The sequence below is a fragment of the Daktulosphaira vitifoliae genome, unplaced genomic scaffold (assembly GCF_025091365.1).
Source record: "Daktulosphaira vitifoliae isolate Bord-2020 unplaced genomic scaffold, ASM2509136v1 Scaffold_5, whole genome shotgun sequence".
Classification (NCBI taxonomy): domain Eukaryota; kingdom Metazoa; phylum Arthropoda; class Insecta; order Hemiptera; family Phylloxeridae; genus Daktulosphaira; species Daktulosphaira vitifoliae.
Genome location: NW_026099576.1, coordinates 27,749,345 through 27,765,702, shown reverse-complemented (window position 1 = coordinate 27,765,702; position 16,358 = coordinate 27,749,345). Strand labels below are relative to the sequence as shown.

The following is a 16,358-nucleotide window of genomic DNA, read 5'->3' as shown; positions in this document are numbered from 1 at the left end:
TGAAGATATTCCGTGAGGCGTAGTTACGGAATATTTCTGTAAAAGTACTAATATCTAATATTTAGTAATAATATCCATTTATTACCAATGAAAAATTAATTTAGTTTAAACAGAATATAATGAAAAAAATATGTTTTTAAGATTTATTTTCCTCTAAGTTTTACATGTATTTTTATATACAAATAAATTTAATTCAACAACTAGTCAGTATATTTAATATTAGCGTTCAAGAATAATATCTTTATTTAAAAACACGTATACCGTCACATAAAATATTTCACTTTATTTTTAGGTATCATCAGGTAATTATACAATTTAATAAATATGTTCAATTTTCTGATAAAAACCTTTAGCGCACTGAAAAATATAATTAAAATATATCAAATAGTAAAAAAATCATAATTTCTGAATATAGTCTTATAATACTATACTTATTATTTAGTAAGTATTACTTAACCTATAAAATAGTATGCAACAATTTTTTTTATTTTATTCTGTAAGCTGATATTTGATTAAAAATGCGTGCTTCTTAAAAATATATGTGTGTCAATAATTCAAAGATCTTATTATAACATTGGTAAAGAACAGATATTCGATAGGATATTTCCAAATGATAAGAAATTCCATTTCTTTAACTTTAATTATAAAAATGAAAAATATTAGTCAATAGTTAATAATCTGACTTATAAATTTTATCATAATTGTTAGTTTTTATTTTATTTTTAACTTTACAGATTAAAATGGCAACTATAAAAAATTTAATCAGGTTTTTTATACTAGTTATTTTCTGTATGAACATCGTTAAAGGAGTTCCTGATATAACTAAGAATGATCTTATAGGTAAATATAATTAAAAATCATAAATTGAGATTTTAAATTTTTAATTGGGATTTAAACACGTTATTAAGAGCAAATTTTCAATTTTGAAATGACACACAAACTAGAGATAAATGATTTGATTTAATTAATCATGATTTATAAACATTGAGAAAATATACAATGATTATATCTTTATTGATACATTGTTGATTTAAAAAATCAATTATTTTTTAAAAGAGTGAAAACATACAAGGTATCCTTATTAATACATGCACAGTAATCTAGAAAGGAAAGGTACTATAAATGATCGTAAAATTTAAGTGTAGTAGCTTTTGGAATAATAGAATCTATATAATCAAAAATTTGATTAAATTTAAACCATTATAAAGAGATGCTTAGCGTTAGGTCCTTTAAACTGTGCTTATATGTACATTCTAACTAAATTTATATATACATTTCTTAAAGCTTTTTTGTTACCTGACTTAGTTGAAATTGATTTTTTAACAAATAAATTTTAAGTGAATAAATTACCTCGCAGCACTAAAAGTATCAGGGTAATGAAAAATTATACCGTTTGGGGGTAATTTTCAGGTATGAATTACATCATTAATTTAAAATTTCGATTTTTATTATTTAAAAACAAAATTTGTTTGTTATTCTATGTAACATGAACTGAAAATAATCAACCGATCTCATATGATATAATATATATTATTATACAATTATAATATTCAGTGATATTTAAAAATTTTATGTTTTTTAAACAATTTTTATAATGTTATATTTTTGTGTATATAATGTAATAGAATTTTTATTAAAAAGTTATACAGAAATAAAGTTTATAATTTATTTTTTCATATAAATGGTTTTTTATAGAAGCAGCACGTGCAATTGAGTTGACCAGTAAGCTATATAATATAATTTAATTAATTTAATCCTTCTTGTATCCCCTTTTTTGAAAGTCAAGTAAGTATTTTTCTAGGAAAATCATAAAATAAAAAATAATTAAAATCTAATGTTTTAATTTTTTTTTTTTTTTTTTTTTAGAGGGGTTACATAATTATATTATCACTAAACATAAAATTATAAGATTAAAAAGAATTATTTTTTTAATATCACAATTTTACTCAATTCATAACACCATATAGATAGGTAATACTCACTTAAATATAACAATCGAGAATAAATCTTTTTTCATAAATAAAAACTACGGTTTTTTGCATATTTTTCTAAGAAAATTGTCATACAAATAAGTGGTTACTAGAATTTTACTGAAAGTAAGACAAGTTACGTTCCGTTTTGTCCTATAATTTCAAAAAAAACCCTATTAACTTTATTATTTATCATATTTAGTTTAATTAATACCACATTGAGACAAATTTTATCTTTTTATAACAAAATTTATTTTGTTATAAAGTAAAAGTAGTAATTTCGGGTATTTTTTAATTTACAAATGATGAGATATACTATCTCCTATTTTATCCAATTTTATCACCTGTTACCAATTCTTGGTAAAAATCGAGTTATAATATTTTGGAAATAAAATTTTATAGGCGATTTAAGTAGTAGTTAATTTTTAGTTCTGATTAATACCCTACAATTTGTTTTGAAAACACTGTAATTTTTTTATCTAGAAATAAAACGAAAAATAAATTATCTACATTTAAGCTTAACTAAATCTACACCTCTCTAGTGTAATGACTAAAAGTATACTCTGTTAATTAAAATACATATTTCCGAGAAATCTATATATAAATTACTGACACATAATGTTAGAAAAATCTGATGAAATATCAGTGAGAGTTTCGCAAGGAATTTTATGAGTAAAGCAGTTGAACAAAAAATAAAATAATTCGTGAAGCGTATGTACTATACTAGTATACATTTAATAATTTATTATTTCCAGATAAAATAATAAATCGAATCATTTTATTAAAAGGTAAATTTAATATAATTTGAATTTCTTAATATAATAATTGTTGAATGAAATAGTTTATGTACTTAAAAGATTTAAAAATTATTCGTAATATAATATAAAATATCAAATCATATAATATAAAAGATGTGCAACGGCAACGGGTCATTTTACTCAATAGATTGTTAAACTGCGATTAAATTGTAAACATGCATATAATAGGCTACATTGAAATTGGCAAAAAATTCAAAGTAAATGCAACTAAATATTCAATGTAGATTAGAGTCATACAAACTTTTCGAAAATCGGTGATTTCAACAAGTTATATAATATAAGAGATGTACTACGGCAATGGTCCGCTTCACTCGATAGACGGCTAACAATGACTAAACCTTAAACATTTTTACCATATGCTGCATTGAGTAAAACGACATAACCGAGAAAGTAATGCATCCCTTTTGACCTTGAACACTACACCAATATAAGTGAAAAACATTTCAAAATGTTATCTTAAATAATATAACTGTACCCAGTGTGTTGTTTAATAATATCAACAATAATATTAATATTTTTTTTAACTCTAATTTTATTTGTTCTTTGAACATTTTTAACACGACTTACGTCGCTTTAACGAAGTTGTCACCGGTTTAGATGATAGAGACCCGTAGGTCGTTTATTATTAATCAACAGCAGGCGATTAAAAAAAAAAAAAAAACGAAAAAGGAGAACAAAATAAATAAGTACTCTTCTTATAAAATCGTAGCATTTTCACTGGTGTTGACGACAAGGTGTTTGCCGTGAATCTCGGACATCAAAAAGTTAGCAACGTTGATGGCGATAGTGCGCTGATCCGGAATCGGTAGCGTTGTCACATTTACGATAGAATGAAAACTCAACGTATTGCAACAAGTACCCGTCTTTGTACCTTCGTTAGTTAAATTACTATTTATGCACATAAGTAGAAAATGTACTGTGGTCCAAAACTAAATTCTAGCTGGACAAAATTTTAATTTTGATATATGCAAAAAAACACAAACCAAATATGAAATATTGATTTTAATATGTTCCTTAGAAATATGGTTGTTAAAGCGATCATTGGAGGCGGTTTTATACTCTCAATAGTTAAATAATATTTATAAATAGATATAATAAAAATTGATCACTTGTGGCTAATTAATTTTACTTAATTTTATAAATAGAATTTAATACCATCGCCGGCATAATTACACAATTTTTTTTGAAACAAACAATTTTTATCCTTAGAAATAAAAAATATCGAGTACCTACAAACTTTAATGTAGAATCTTATTGCTTTGTAAGCAAAATTTTGACCTCTTTTATTTTTCATTGATTTGTTTTTTTAATTATTTTTTTTTGGACGATTATAATATTTTAATTATACATGCATAATTAACATAGGATTTTTTAGTTTTGTTTTTTGTAAATATCACGTCTTAATTTCATATTGATATTTTATAATAAATTATTTTTTAATTAAACTTTCACAGATGGCAATGTTATAAGATATGCAGATACAGATGGTAATAAAATATTGATTTTTAAAACTGCGTACATATTTTTCTATGAATAAAACAACTTTGAAATTTATTTATTTTTTATAGAATTTTATGATGTGTTAAAAAATATAATTTACAAATTCAAATCTCAAAATTATGGTAATTACACTACTTTGAATATTATAGAGTTAATTTTAAATTTAAGGGTTATATTTTATAAAATTAAATCTATCAAAAAACTAAAATTACGTGTATTTTTATGAAGCTAGGTATTATATGATAAAATGAGATATTATATTTTAAATAGATGTATTAAAATGTTCTAATATATCCGGGTGAAAACGCATATAACTTTTGATACAAAAATCATTTTGTTGAAATTAAAAAAAATAATAGTTATTGTATTCTTAGACTACATTTAAAGCCAATTTTTTATTATTCATTACTGATAAGAAAAATATATTATTTAAAATTTTTTCCAAAACTTCAAAAGTCATTTTCTCAGAAACTATTGAGAATTTTAAATATTTGTAAAGAGAAAAAATATTAGGTTCAAAAAAATATGTAGTAAAATAAATTTTTTTTCATTTCTTCGGGTATAAATAATCTTAACTTTAATTTGTTTAAATTATCATTATTATACGTCAAAAAAATATTTACAAAAATTTTTTTTCTTATAATTTTTATTCCGATATCAACTTTTTGCGTTTCACGCATTACTTAAACACTTGGATGTGAAGTAAAAATTCAACATTAAATTGGTATTATAATACCGGCGGTAGTAATAAACTGCCACTGTGACGGCTATATCTGTTATGAATTATGTATTATAGTATTTATCAGGAAAAATGTTCCACGCTGGTTATCTAAATGAGAAATAATAATAATATTTTGTCGATATTGAAATAGATTATTAATGATTATTATATTCACGTTACCAAAAACTAAAATCCAATTTAATATACATTCGTTAGGATTAAGAAAAACAAAAACGAATATCTACTTATCATTTGTACTCGAGATGACTAAAATAAACTTTATAAATGCATAAAGTCCCAAACACTAATGATTAAAAATTAAAATTATACTTTCAACGTAATTTGAAAAGGCAAAAGTTATTAAAATAAAATCAACAAAATAATATGTAATAAAAAAAATTGATTAATTGTGATTAATATTATTTAATATTAAAATTATACAAAAAATATTAAAAATATTTTACTCAAATAGCTACAACGCCCATATTACACATCACAATGGATTCAAACTCAGTTTTCTACGTAGTGAAGTCACGCGTTCGATAACTAGGGGTTTTAAATTAACTGAAAAGTATAATTTTTTTACTTAAATTGCCGATTATATTAGTATTACTATATTCTATAGTTTAGATGTATCAAAAAGTCGAGCCAAAATAATAATAAAATGTTTTATTAATGACTTTTATGAAATTCTTTCACTTTCACTTAAATGCATTCATTTATTTTTGATAGAATACTTAATCATTTTCATTATTATTTCTAGAAGCTTTTTTTTATGTAGGAGAAATGACAAAATTCAGTTCTCACCGAAAAATTGTTTTTAATAAGTCTATAGTACATGTGCAAATTGGTTAACTATTCTAATGCATTCGTATATTTGTGAGTTGTGCCCCTTTTAACTTTTTTAATTTTTAAAATTAGGTGGATTCCAAAATAACACGAGAGAGGGTTACAAAAATAAAATCGCACTCGGGTATTTCCTAAAAAATTCTTATATGAGTTACGAGGTCACTTAGTTTTTATTAGAATTTTCTATAAAAATGATTTTAAATTTACATCGTATTAGTAATTTTATTTGTTTAAATTTTATAGCTATATAATAACTTCTGGTATTTGTTTTGAGTCTTTATAAATATATTTCAGTACAATTGGTAACAGTATTTATTCCATTAAGTAAGTATTTAAAATGTTTCTTGGATATTTTATGTTGTACACTACTTAAAATATAAAAGCAAAAAAAAAGTGTTATACAAATATTTGTTTTATTACTTTTGGCAAAGTTGGTAATTTTTCAATAGTAGTGAATGCCAAACACAAATTATACATTATAATAAATCTTCCCTGTGGATAAGGGATAAGAATACTTTTATAGCTCCTTTGTCAGTCGTAAGAGACGATTAATAACGTTGCGTCAGGTTGATAGCCGGTATAAAATTTTGTCAAAAAATATGTCTTGATAAAAACTTATGCGGATTGTCCCATTTCAGAAGTACGCGGAGACAAAAGTGAAAGGAATTATAGTAGTTACAGACAAAGAAGGCCTAAAGAATTAAGTGTTTGATGCCAGATGGACAACTAGTGTGGTAGCTGTTTCAGCAGTCATATGACAGACCTACCCAACGCTTGTAGTGTCAACGAAGTAGAGACAACATTAATAAACTCTAGAATGGACTTGTGTATAAGAGAGAAAGATAGATTTAAAGTAAGAATAGGTGGGTGGTAAAGTTAACATTTGTTGTGCGCAGGACACTAAGTGAAAGTGAAAGAAAATGAGGAAAATATGTGAGGGATATATAGATCAATACAAGAATGTCATAGCTACTCGAGGAATTCGTAGATTTCGTCAGTGAGAAAGAAATATGGAAGGCTGTGGCATCAATTAAAAAGAATAAAGTAGTAGAACCAGATGGAGTGACAGTAGCAGTATGGAAAATATTAGGCGGTGTTGGCTAAAGGAAGTTGAAGGAACTTATTAATAAAATCCTATTAGAAGAGAAAATTCCAAAGGAATGGAGGAATAGTATTCTGGTGCCAATAGTTAAAGGATATATATAGAAGTATGTAAAAAATAGAGGCATTAAGCTTATGAGTCAAATATGAGGATTTGAGTAAAGGAAATAGGTATGAGAATAAGAAATGAGATATCAGTAATAAAAACCAGTTGGATTTATGCGCAGTAAAAGAAAATATACATAATAATAAATAACAAAAGTTCAGAACAATGGGGATAATTAAAGATGATATCTGAAAGTGATTAAAATCCCTATCATAAAAAACTCTTCGATACAAATTTGTAATATTTAATTTTTAGAAGGATTTATGGAATTATTTCAAATAAAATAATAATTACTATCCCCTTAAATAATAATTATAAAAAGAAAATTCTGTATGGTATTTTTTAATTTTATATATTTCTGGATTTATTTATTATTAAGTTTTTTTAATATATCCTGTATACTTTATAAGGGTGCCAACTTTATTTTTTTAAAAGTCACTTATTATTTAACTAACTAATAATATAAAAAGTGATTTAATTAAAAAAATGACTATAAAATAACTTAACCCTCCGCTCTATATTTTAGAATAGTTATAACAGTTTTAAATATCAATATAACCAAAGAAATAGCCATACCCCACACTATAGACACAAAAATTAACGATAAACTGTCGAGACAAAATTATATTTAATTATGTATTACCTTACTTTAAACATGCTTATTTTCTGGTATCTGTCTAAGATAGAAATATAAGATTATTATTTTTTTTTAACTTATGTAATTGTGGACGTAGATTTTTATTGGTAGTGTGTAGTATGTCTTTATGTAAAACGCAGCGCCTGCAATTTAATTAGTAAAAAAAAATTATTCAATTTTAGTAAAATTGAGTATTAAATTAAAATTAATTTCATAACCAACGTCAAGATTTTGGTCCTTTAATTGAGATCTTGATTTAATGTGTTAGGAAAATTCGTCAAATAACGAAAATACGAGGTAGCCTATATCTTTGTGTAGCAAATAGAGTGCGTACTGTTCATTTTTTAAGTTTTAAATAATTTGTTTGTAATAAATTGTGTATATTTATAATTTTTTGTTAGTCTGTTATGCGAAAGTAAAGATCCTGTAAAATGCATTTTGGGTATCCATTCCTAAAAAACAAAAGATTTATTTTACGTAAAAGAGTAGAATTCTATAGTAAGAATTGATCATTTGTGGCTAATATTATTTAAAATTAAAAATATATTTTATAAAATTAATTTAAAACTAAAAAATATTCATTTCAAAAACCACAAAAATTACTAAAAAAGCCCATGTACGTTGGAAACAATGTTCTATTTATTAACGCTAAACATATAGACTGTAAAAAGTATGTGTTATATAAATAGTGCGGTCTATAAATTCAATATTAAAATAGTTATGTTACCTCTATTCGTTAATTGAATATCTTCATTAATTTTGGATAAGAACCGATTTCAAATATGCTATTGTGCATATAGTTGATAAGTTGCGTCAGTTTTATGATTTTCTTATCTTTGAGAACGTTAGATGAACAACTACTTAAGGGAGGGGCATTGTTATTACATTTAATTACTACCGAATCAGACAAGATAACACTGATTTAAAACGTAATTTATAATTTAAAAACGTCTTTCCATTTATCAAGTGATGAGAAATATTAATTTTGAGAACAAGATTTTGTAGAAAGAAGCTGTTTAAATCACTTTAATAAAAATGTGCAACGGAATGAAAATCATTACGATTTTCAGCATATATAATGACAAAAAGGTCTAAACCAGCTTAATATTACTTAATACTAGTTACATTACCGCATCATCGTTAGTGCATAATTTTAAGCTAAATTTCCAGATGCGTATTGGTCAATAATGACTGATTTTATGTGTACACAATGTGTACATCTAAAACGCAGCGCCTACTCTCTAATTAATTGAAAAAAAAATGGTTGTTAAGAGCCATACACGTATCGGAAAAGTGCACAACTACTATGTTCAAGCCTACTCGCGTTCAACACCACGAATCTGACATGCAAATCGACAACATGGACTTTTACAGTCACCCAACTTAGATTTATTATTAGCCTTACAATTATAATAATAAAATGTATTTTAATACATAAAATTTAATTAGGCTTTAGTTCTATTTTTTACTTGGCGTGTTATTACTTCTTTTAAGTGTTTTTGAGGCAAGTTAGTTTTTAGTTTTAGTTATTAGTGAGATGGACATAATGCCCATGCACTCAGACCTTTTGGTCTATTGTGCTCACCTCATACTGAATTGTCTGGATTCGGTTTATCCATCTAAGTGCTATCACCGAAGTGTTATTACATTATACCTATCATTGTATAAGGGTGGACCATCAAGTCACTTCTATGGATAACCAAAGAGTCCTGTGTTTTCGGCGAAATTAAGTATTTCTCTGGGTCTTAGGTTTTTAATATCTTCTTTTTCAGGAAAAGGTTTACTGAAGTAGTTTTATATTAGTATGGACAAGGCTTCACATTTGTACATAATGTGAAATGAGTTATCCTCTTTTACTCCACACATTGTGCACAATGGTGATTCCGATCAAAATGCTTATTTAATGTCTAGTCGTGCTATTCAGATCACCCAACAGTAGACCGGGGGTCTTGATAAACATTTTAGATTGTCTAGTTACTACTAAGTACTTACAAATTTTCCTGTGTTGTTCTCTGCACTAATTCTTGGGTAGTGCTTTGAGCGATTGCTCAATAAGTCCTACCACTGGTTCTGGTCCAACATAGGTGTTCTCTGCTCATTTCCTGGATAGAAAGTCAGGATTTTCATTTCCAGCGACACCGAGACTAATTAATTATACATAAATAATGTAGCAACATTTCATTAATTATTAGACATTTTTAACTCTATACCAAAACAACGGAAATACTGCGTCATTTAAACATATGTTAAATTAAAGCTTATGTTACATGATATAAATTTAAAAATATATAACTGTCTCGACGACTTATCTTCTACATACAAACGGCTGCCGCAGTTAAAAAACATGATATTCTGTATTCAAATTTTATTATTCTTTGTTTATTTTAAAACACCTTTAAGAGTTTGCCATAGAAATGAGTCCATCAATTAATATAAAATTTACATGAATCTTGTGTTTACATTAAATATAAATTTATACTAATTTTGATTTTTTGCCTCTTCAAAATTAAGAAAAGTTTTTTTAACTTTATGAAAACTTGGAAATTTGTGATAATAATCACTGTCAGATATCATCTATACTTATCCCACTATTCTACGTCGCCACTGTGCTTCTGTTTTTTTTAATGAGTAGAAATTATTTTTGGAATCCTCATAAAATAAACACTACAAATATAGTTTTACCTCATTTCTAAATAATTTGACTTGGGATAGTTTAACTTTAATGTACAGATATAGTAAAAATGTTTAAAAATATTTAGTAAATTTGTTTTTATTTTTACAGAGATAGAGCAAATTCGAAATACAGGTGAATTTTTTTTTTTAATTCAAAAGAATTCTAAAATGGATTTAATTTTAAATAAAACCAATTAAACTAGATTTTATTATAATGTATTATCATTACATGATAATTTATTTTTTAATAAATTACGATATCGGTAGCTGTAGTGGCTAAGTCAATAGCTTGGCAGTTTTTATTGCTATGTATCAATGTTAATTTTAATCAATAAGTACTTAAAAATAAATGTTCACTGATCTTTTCGATATTCTAAATATTTATAGATTCTAGGTAGTTCTTAACCTATGATATTTTATCTTTTTTTATTGTAATTACAGAATATTATAACCAACATGTAGCAAAACAAGAATCTGTACTCCGCAGATTTTTCATTAAGGACTATAGTAAGATGATCATACAACTTTTGAATAATTTGTATACTTGCTTAATTAACAAAAGTTCTTTCTTAATTTTAAAACTAATATAACCACAAGATTAATTTTACTATGATGTGTGTTGTATACTTTTTGTCAGCTCTCTCCGAACAGATTTCTTTCAACCATACGTCAAAATATCACTAATCGTACCTCGTTGAAGACATTGCCTTTAAAAATTGAAAAAATATCCCTCATCAATGGAGAAAAAATTGTTTAATTTTGACATTTTTTTCTTAAAACTGCCATAACTTTTTGAAAAATAAACGTACCATAATATTATTTTTTATGGAAATCCTAGGTATATTCCTTTCATTTGTATCATTTTTTTTTTTTGAAATTTTGACCCGTTACTTATCATAGGGAAGATTCAAAATAGCAACTTTTTCAACTTAATTTTTCAAATTGTTCTAGAAATACTGCGTCCCTTGAACATAGATTAAATAAAAACTTATATTACAAGCTATAAATTAAAAAAAAAAACTGTCACGACGACTTATCTTCTACGTACAAATGGCTGCCGTAGTTCAAAATATGCTATTCTTGTGTCAAAATTTTTGATTTTATATTTTCAACTTTTAATTGCTATAACTTATTGAAAAATGTATAAATCAACACAAATTTTTGTTTCTAAATTAATTATATACATAACCTTTATCCAAAATACTTTTTTTTTTAATCGGGCCATTTTTCACCTTAACTTTTGAAAATGTTCCGGAAATACTGTGTCTTTTAAATAATATTAAATTAAAGCTAATGTTATGTAATACACGTTAAAAAAAAAAATTATGTGCAAATGACAGTCGAAGTTGAACAACAAATAGGAGTTAATTTTGCTTTTAGAATAATCCACCAATTTCTTAAAATTAAACACTATCTACAGATTTGCATCGAAGCGTTTTTATGGTAGTAATTACTTTGTTCCAAACTAATATTAATAATATGAACATCATTATTGGATTTGTTATAATCTAGGTGTGAATTATATAAGTGGTTTAAATAATGTAATTATTTTATCTTGTTAATTATTGTTATCACATCTTTATTAATACTTATTACAGCACTTTCGTCTAATTTATTAAGTTGTGGTGTAATGTTTATCAATATGAAATCTCAAAATGTCCCAGGAATATACATTTATAAATATAATATATTTTGTACTTAATATTTTATATACCAACCTTCTTAAATTTCATCTTCTTAAATAATACTAAGACAAATAGCATTGATTGGGAATAAAACCAAATTATTATAACTTTTTACTGCATGAAGACATTTATTTAATTTATCAATTAAATAAGGTCAAGTTGAAAATAAGTTAGGTTACTGTAAATAATTATATAATTAACTAAATTAAATAAATTATTTAATAACACAAATTTAAAATTAAGTATTATTTTTAAAAACATCACATAAATATCTGTAATAATACTTATTCGCATATAATTAGGAGTTCAGGCTATTTCTTTATATAAATTTCACAGAGAAAATAATAACAAAATAAGTGTTATAATTTTATCATTCGATACGTTTCGTTTCTTTTGTATAATCACAAAAATTTGAATGATGTAGTTTTGATTTAAGCCCTAAATATGATATATTCAATCAATTATTTTATGTAAAACAAAAATTCTATTACAGAAATTTTTAGAATAAATGATAAAAATTTGTGAAAACTACACATATTATTTAAAACATTCTATTACCAACTGATTATTTTTTTTACAATTCAAAGTATAATTATGCTTGATTTACATGTACCACTTGAGTAGCTTTGAATACTCAAGGTTAAATCTCTTCTAATTTTAATAATTCTTAGACGCTGTAGACTTATACTTCTAAGTCAAAGTCCTACTAAATATACCCTCATATACAGCTGTGTCATTACTTTTTTGTTTTTTTCAATAAAGGTATTTCAGATGATGATTATAAAATTTTTATTAAAGGTAAGTCTTTAATTAGTATTAAATTCAGTTAAATCAATCAACGTAATAACGAACGTGACAAAGTATAATTGTCATTTCAAGATATATACGAGTAGTAGCGTAATAACAAAGAGTATAGGACATTGTAACTTCGCCGAAATAATTAGCTACACAGAGTAATTTTTTTCAAAATTTTGAGTTAATATTCATGTATAATACACGAGAGATTACAAATACAAGTAGCTAATTATTTTTTTATGACATCGATATCCACAGATACGCAGAATTTATTATTAATGGTAGTAAGGCACATTGTTGTGAGTTTATAAAAATAGCAACTAGAATTACAGAAATTATATCTATTAATAATTGACAATAAACGCTCTGTATCTGCAAATAGCAACGTTGTAAAAAGTCCATTAGCTACTTGTATTTGTAATCTCTTATACATTATACTTGTATAATAATTAATACATGCTTAATATATTAACTTAAAATTTGAATTTTGGATGTTTTATATCTAATTAACAAATAATGTCACGTTAGAAATAAAATGTCACTTATTAATTAAATAAAGCCTCAAACATTTTATTAAATTCAAAATATGTGTTACAAATTGAAAAAACAAAATTGACACCCTTAAATGTATAAGGGATGAACTTAAATAGTATTACGTAGCTAATAATTCAAGAATAATAAGCAACAAAACGTTTAAATAATATTTATTCTGTGAGTAATTGAATGGGTTATGATAAAAAATTATGCTGGATATAAATTTTTTAATTGCTGTAGCTTTTTTTTTTTTTGTTAAAATTCAATTTTCTTAAATTGCGATGAAGATTAAAAAACGTTTTGGTAAGCAAAAAAAAATAAGGTAGTAATCAACTAAAATTATTTTCTATTTCGCCACTATATATATTAAGCTTTAATTAATATATTAAGCTTTTTATACATTAAATCAGTAAAATATTAAAAGAAATTAAATAAATTGAACTGAAAGAATGTTTTATTAAGTAGTATTAAAGTTTTAGTTGACTCTACATGTTTAAATCATATTAAGACTTAATTAATAAAAAAATATTTGAAAATATGTCTCAAGAGATTATAGATACTGGAATGTATAGAAATCATAGGTAAATAGATAAAATGATAAAGTAAACATAACAAAATAATTTACAATGAAGCATAATTCGAATTTCACAAAAAAGGAACAAAAATAATTTTTTCTAGTTTAAAAATTTTTTGTTTCTAATTATTTATATGACATTTATTTTTTAGAATCGAATGTGAATTATATAGATGCAGCATATAATCGTGAAAAGATATCAATGCTAGCTATCCGTCATTTACTTTACACAATGCATGGTAATTAATATTTTTCCAATTAAATAATTTAAGATGATTATAATTATAATAAACATCATTAAAAACAATTTATTTCAAGTAAAATTTAATGAACGAACTAGTCTTTTGATTTAGAGCCCATTTGCCAGCTTCCATGCAAAGCTTAGAAGATGTTAATTACTATGATGTGTTTTTTTTTTATCTGTCGCCACTTTTTTCAACTCTTGTAGTACCGATTTCTTTCAATGATACGTCAAAAGATCATAAATCGTATCTAGTTGCAGATATATTCCTTCAAAATTAAATAAAATATCCATTTTTTATTGTAAAAAATTTAAATCCCTCAAAAACTTTTGATTTTAAATTAGAAAATTTTGGCATTTTTTAATCCGAATAAAGTTACAACAAAGATAGATAATAATCTAACCTAATAAATACATATAATACAACAATAACAAACATTAAATATAAATTGAAGAGACAAATTCAATTGTCCTCAACATTCATTTTTTTACGATGTCTCAGAAATGTCATTTTCAATTTTTTAGATTAATATCTCCAACTAGATATAATTTGTGATATTTTGACGTATCGCTGAAAGAAATCAATTCAGTACGAGCTGAGAAAAAGTGGTAACAAACATAAAAACCCAGCACAGGGGGGTCGCGGCACAGTGGTGACGTGGCATAGTTGGATCAAGTATAATGATATCTGACAGTGATTAAAATCACTATCAAAAAAAAACGCTTCGATGCAAATCTTTAGATAGTGTTTAATTTTAAAAAATTGGTGGATTATTCCAAAAGCTTCATAAACTGCTAGTTCCTTATTAATATCCTGATTAAGACAAAGTATGTAGAATAAAAAAGGGATTATTAGAAAATAGTATTTCCCATAAAAAAATTATATTGATCAATACACTTTTCAATAAGTTATAGCATTATAATGTTAAAAATGTAAAAAATAAAATTGAGAATTTTCACACAATAATAGCATTTGGTAGCCATTTTCACCTTGAAGATAAAATAAAGTCCGAAATTTTTTTTTTGCATGATAAAGTATATTAAATTAGCTTTAATTTAAGATATATATAAAAGTGTCAGACTTTCCGGAACACTTTCAAAATTTAAGTTGAACAAGTCAATTTTTTGTAAAAAAGTTGTCATTTTGAATCCCTCCCTGTAGGCAGGTAAAAAGTCAGATTTATAAAAAAAATATACCAAATGATAGGTAAAGACATCATGCATCTACAAAAAAAAAGAATTATATTGATCCATACATCTTTCGAGAAGTTATAGCATTATAAAGTTAAAAATATAAAAAAGAATTTTTTTACAAAAATCGTATTTTTTTTATTAAGTTTAATGTCTGTTTTCACCATGAAGATAAAATAAAGTCCGAAATTTTTTTTTACCATTATAAAGTATATTACATTAGCTTTAATTTAAGATATATATAAAAGTGTCAGACCTTCCGGAACACTTTCAAAAGTTACGTTGAAAAAGTTCTACTTTCTATATGCATTTTTATGTTTTGAATCCCCCCTGTATTTAGGGAAATGGTCCGATTTAAAAAAACAGTATGTCGAATGAAAGATCTATATAAATACTACTTCTCATAAAAAAATTGTAATGATTCATACATTTTTCAAAAAGTTATAGCATAATAAAGTTAAAAATGGAAAATACAAAATCGAAAATTTTCACACAAAAATAGCATTCGGTAGCCATTTTCACCATGAAGATAAGATAAAGTCCGAAATTTTTTTTTTTCATGATAAAGCATATTACATTAGCTTTAATTTAAGATATATATAAAAGTGTCAGACCTTCCGGAACATTTTCAAAATTTAAGTTAAAAAAATTAATTTTTTGTGAAAAAGTTGTCATTTTAAATCCCCCCTTGTGGGCAGGTTAAGGGTTAAATTTATGAAAAAAATATACCAAATGAAAGGTAATGATATTATGCATCTATATAAAAAAGATTTATATTGATATGTTCATTTTTGAAAAAGTTATGGCACTTTTCAGTAAAAAAAATTGAAAAAATTTCGAAAATTAGCGATTTTTAAATTTGTAATTTTTTTGGAGGTTTCCCCCTTTTACGGGGAACGAGGGAATTTTTTTCAATTTTTAAGGGTAATGTCTTCGACTAGATACGATTTGTGATCTTTTGAC

At 24.8% G+C, this 16,358-nt stretch overlaps 1 protein-coding gene across 3 annotated transcripts in view; it reads left to right on the top strand.

Annotated features, from left to right (window-relative positions):
- The first annotated feature begins 203 nt into the window (after positions 1–203).
- LOC126908046 (uncharacterized) overlaps positions 204–16,358 on the top strand; it is a 17,803-nt gene continuing 1,648 nt past the window's right edge. Inside the window, exons 1-11 of one of the 3 annotated variants that reach the window (XM_050689883.1) lie at positions 204–302; positions 735–840; positions 1,696–1,722; positions 2,726–2,758; positions 4,243–4,275; positions 4,357–4,410; positions 6,153–6,182; positions 10,485–10,508; positions 10,817–10,882; positions 12,823–12,858; positions 14,116–14,202. In XM_050689883.1, the coding sequence (XP_050545840.1) occupies positions 741–840; positions 1,696–1,722; positions 2,726–2,758; positions 4,243–4,275; positions 4,357–4,410; positions 6,153–6,182; positions 10,485–10,508; positions 10,817–10,882; positions 12,823–12,858; positions 14,116–14,202 (490 nt within the window). In that variant the 5' untranslated portion in view covers positions 204–302; positions 735–740. Of the gene's footprint in view, positions 303–352; positions 442–488; positions 578–734; positions 841–1,695; positions 1,723–2,725; positions 2,759–4,242; positions 4,276–4,356; positions 4,411–6,152; positions 6,183–10,484; positions 10,509–10,816; positions 10,883–12,822; positions 12,859–14,115; positions 14,203–16,358 lie in introns of those variants that run through there. The other 2 variants (XM_050689884.1, XM_050689885.1) reach the window with 2 other exon arrangements.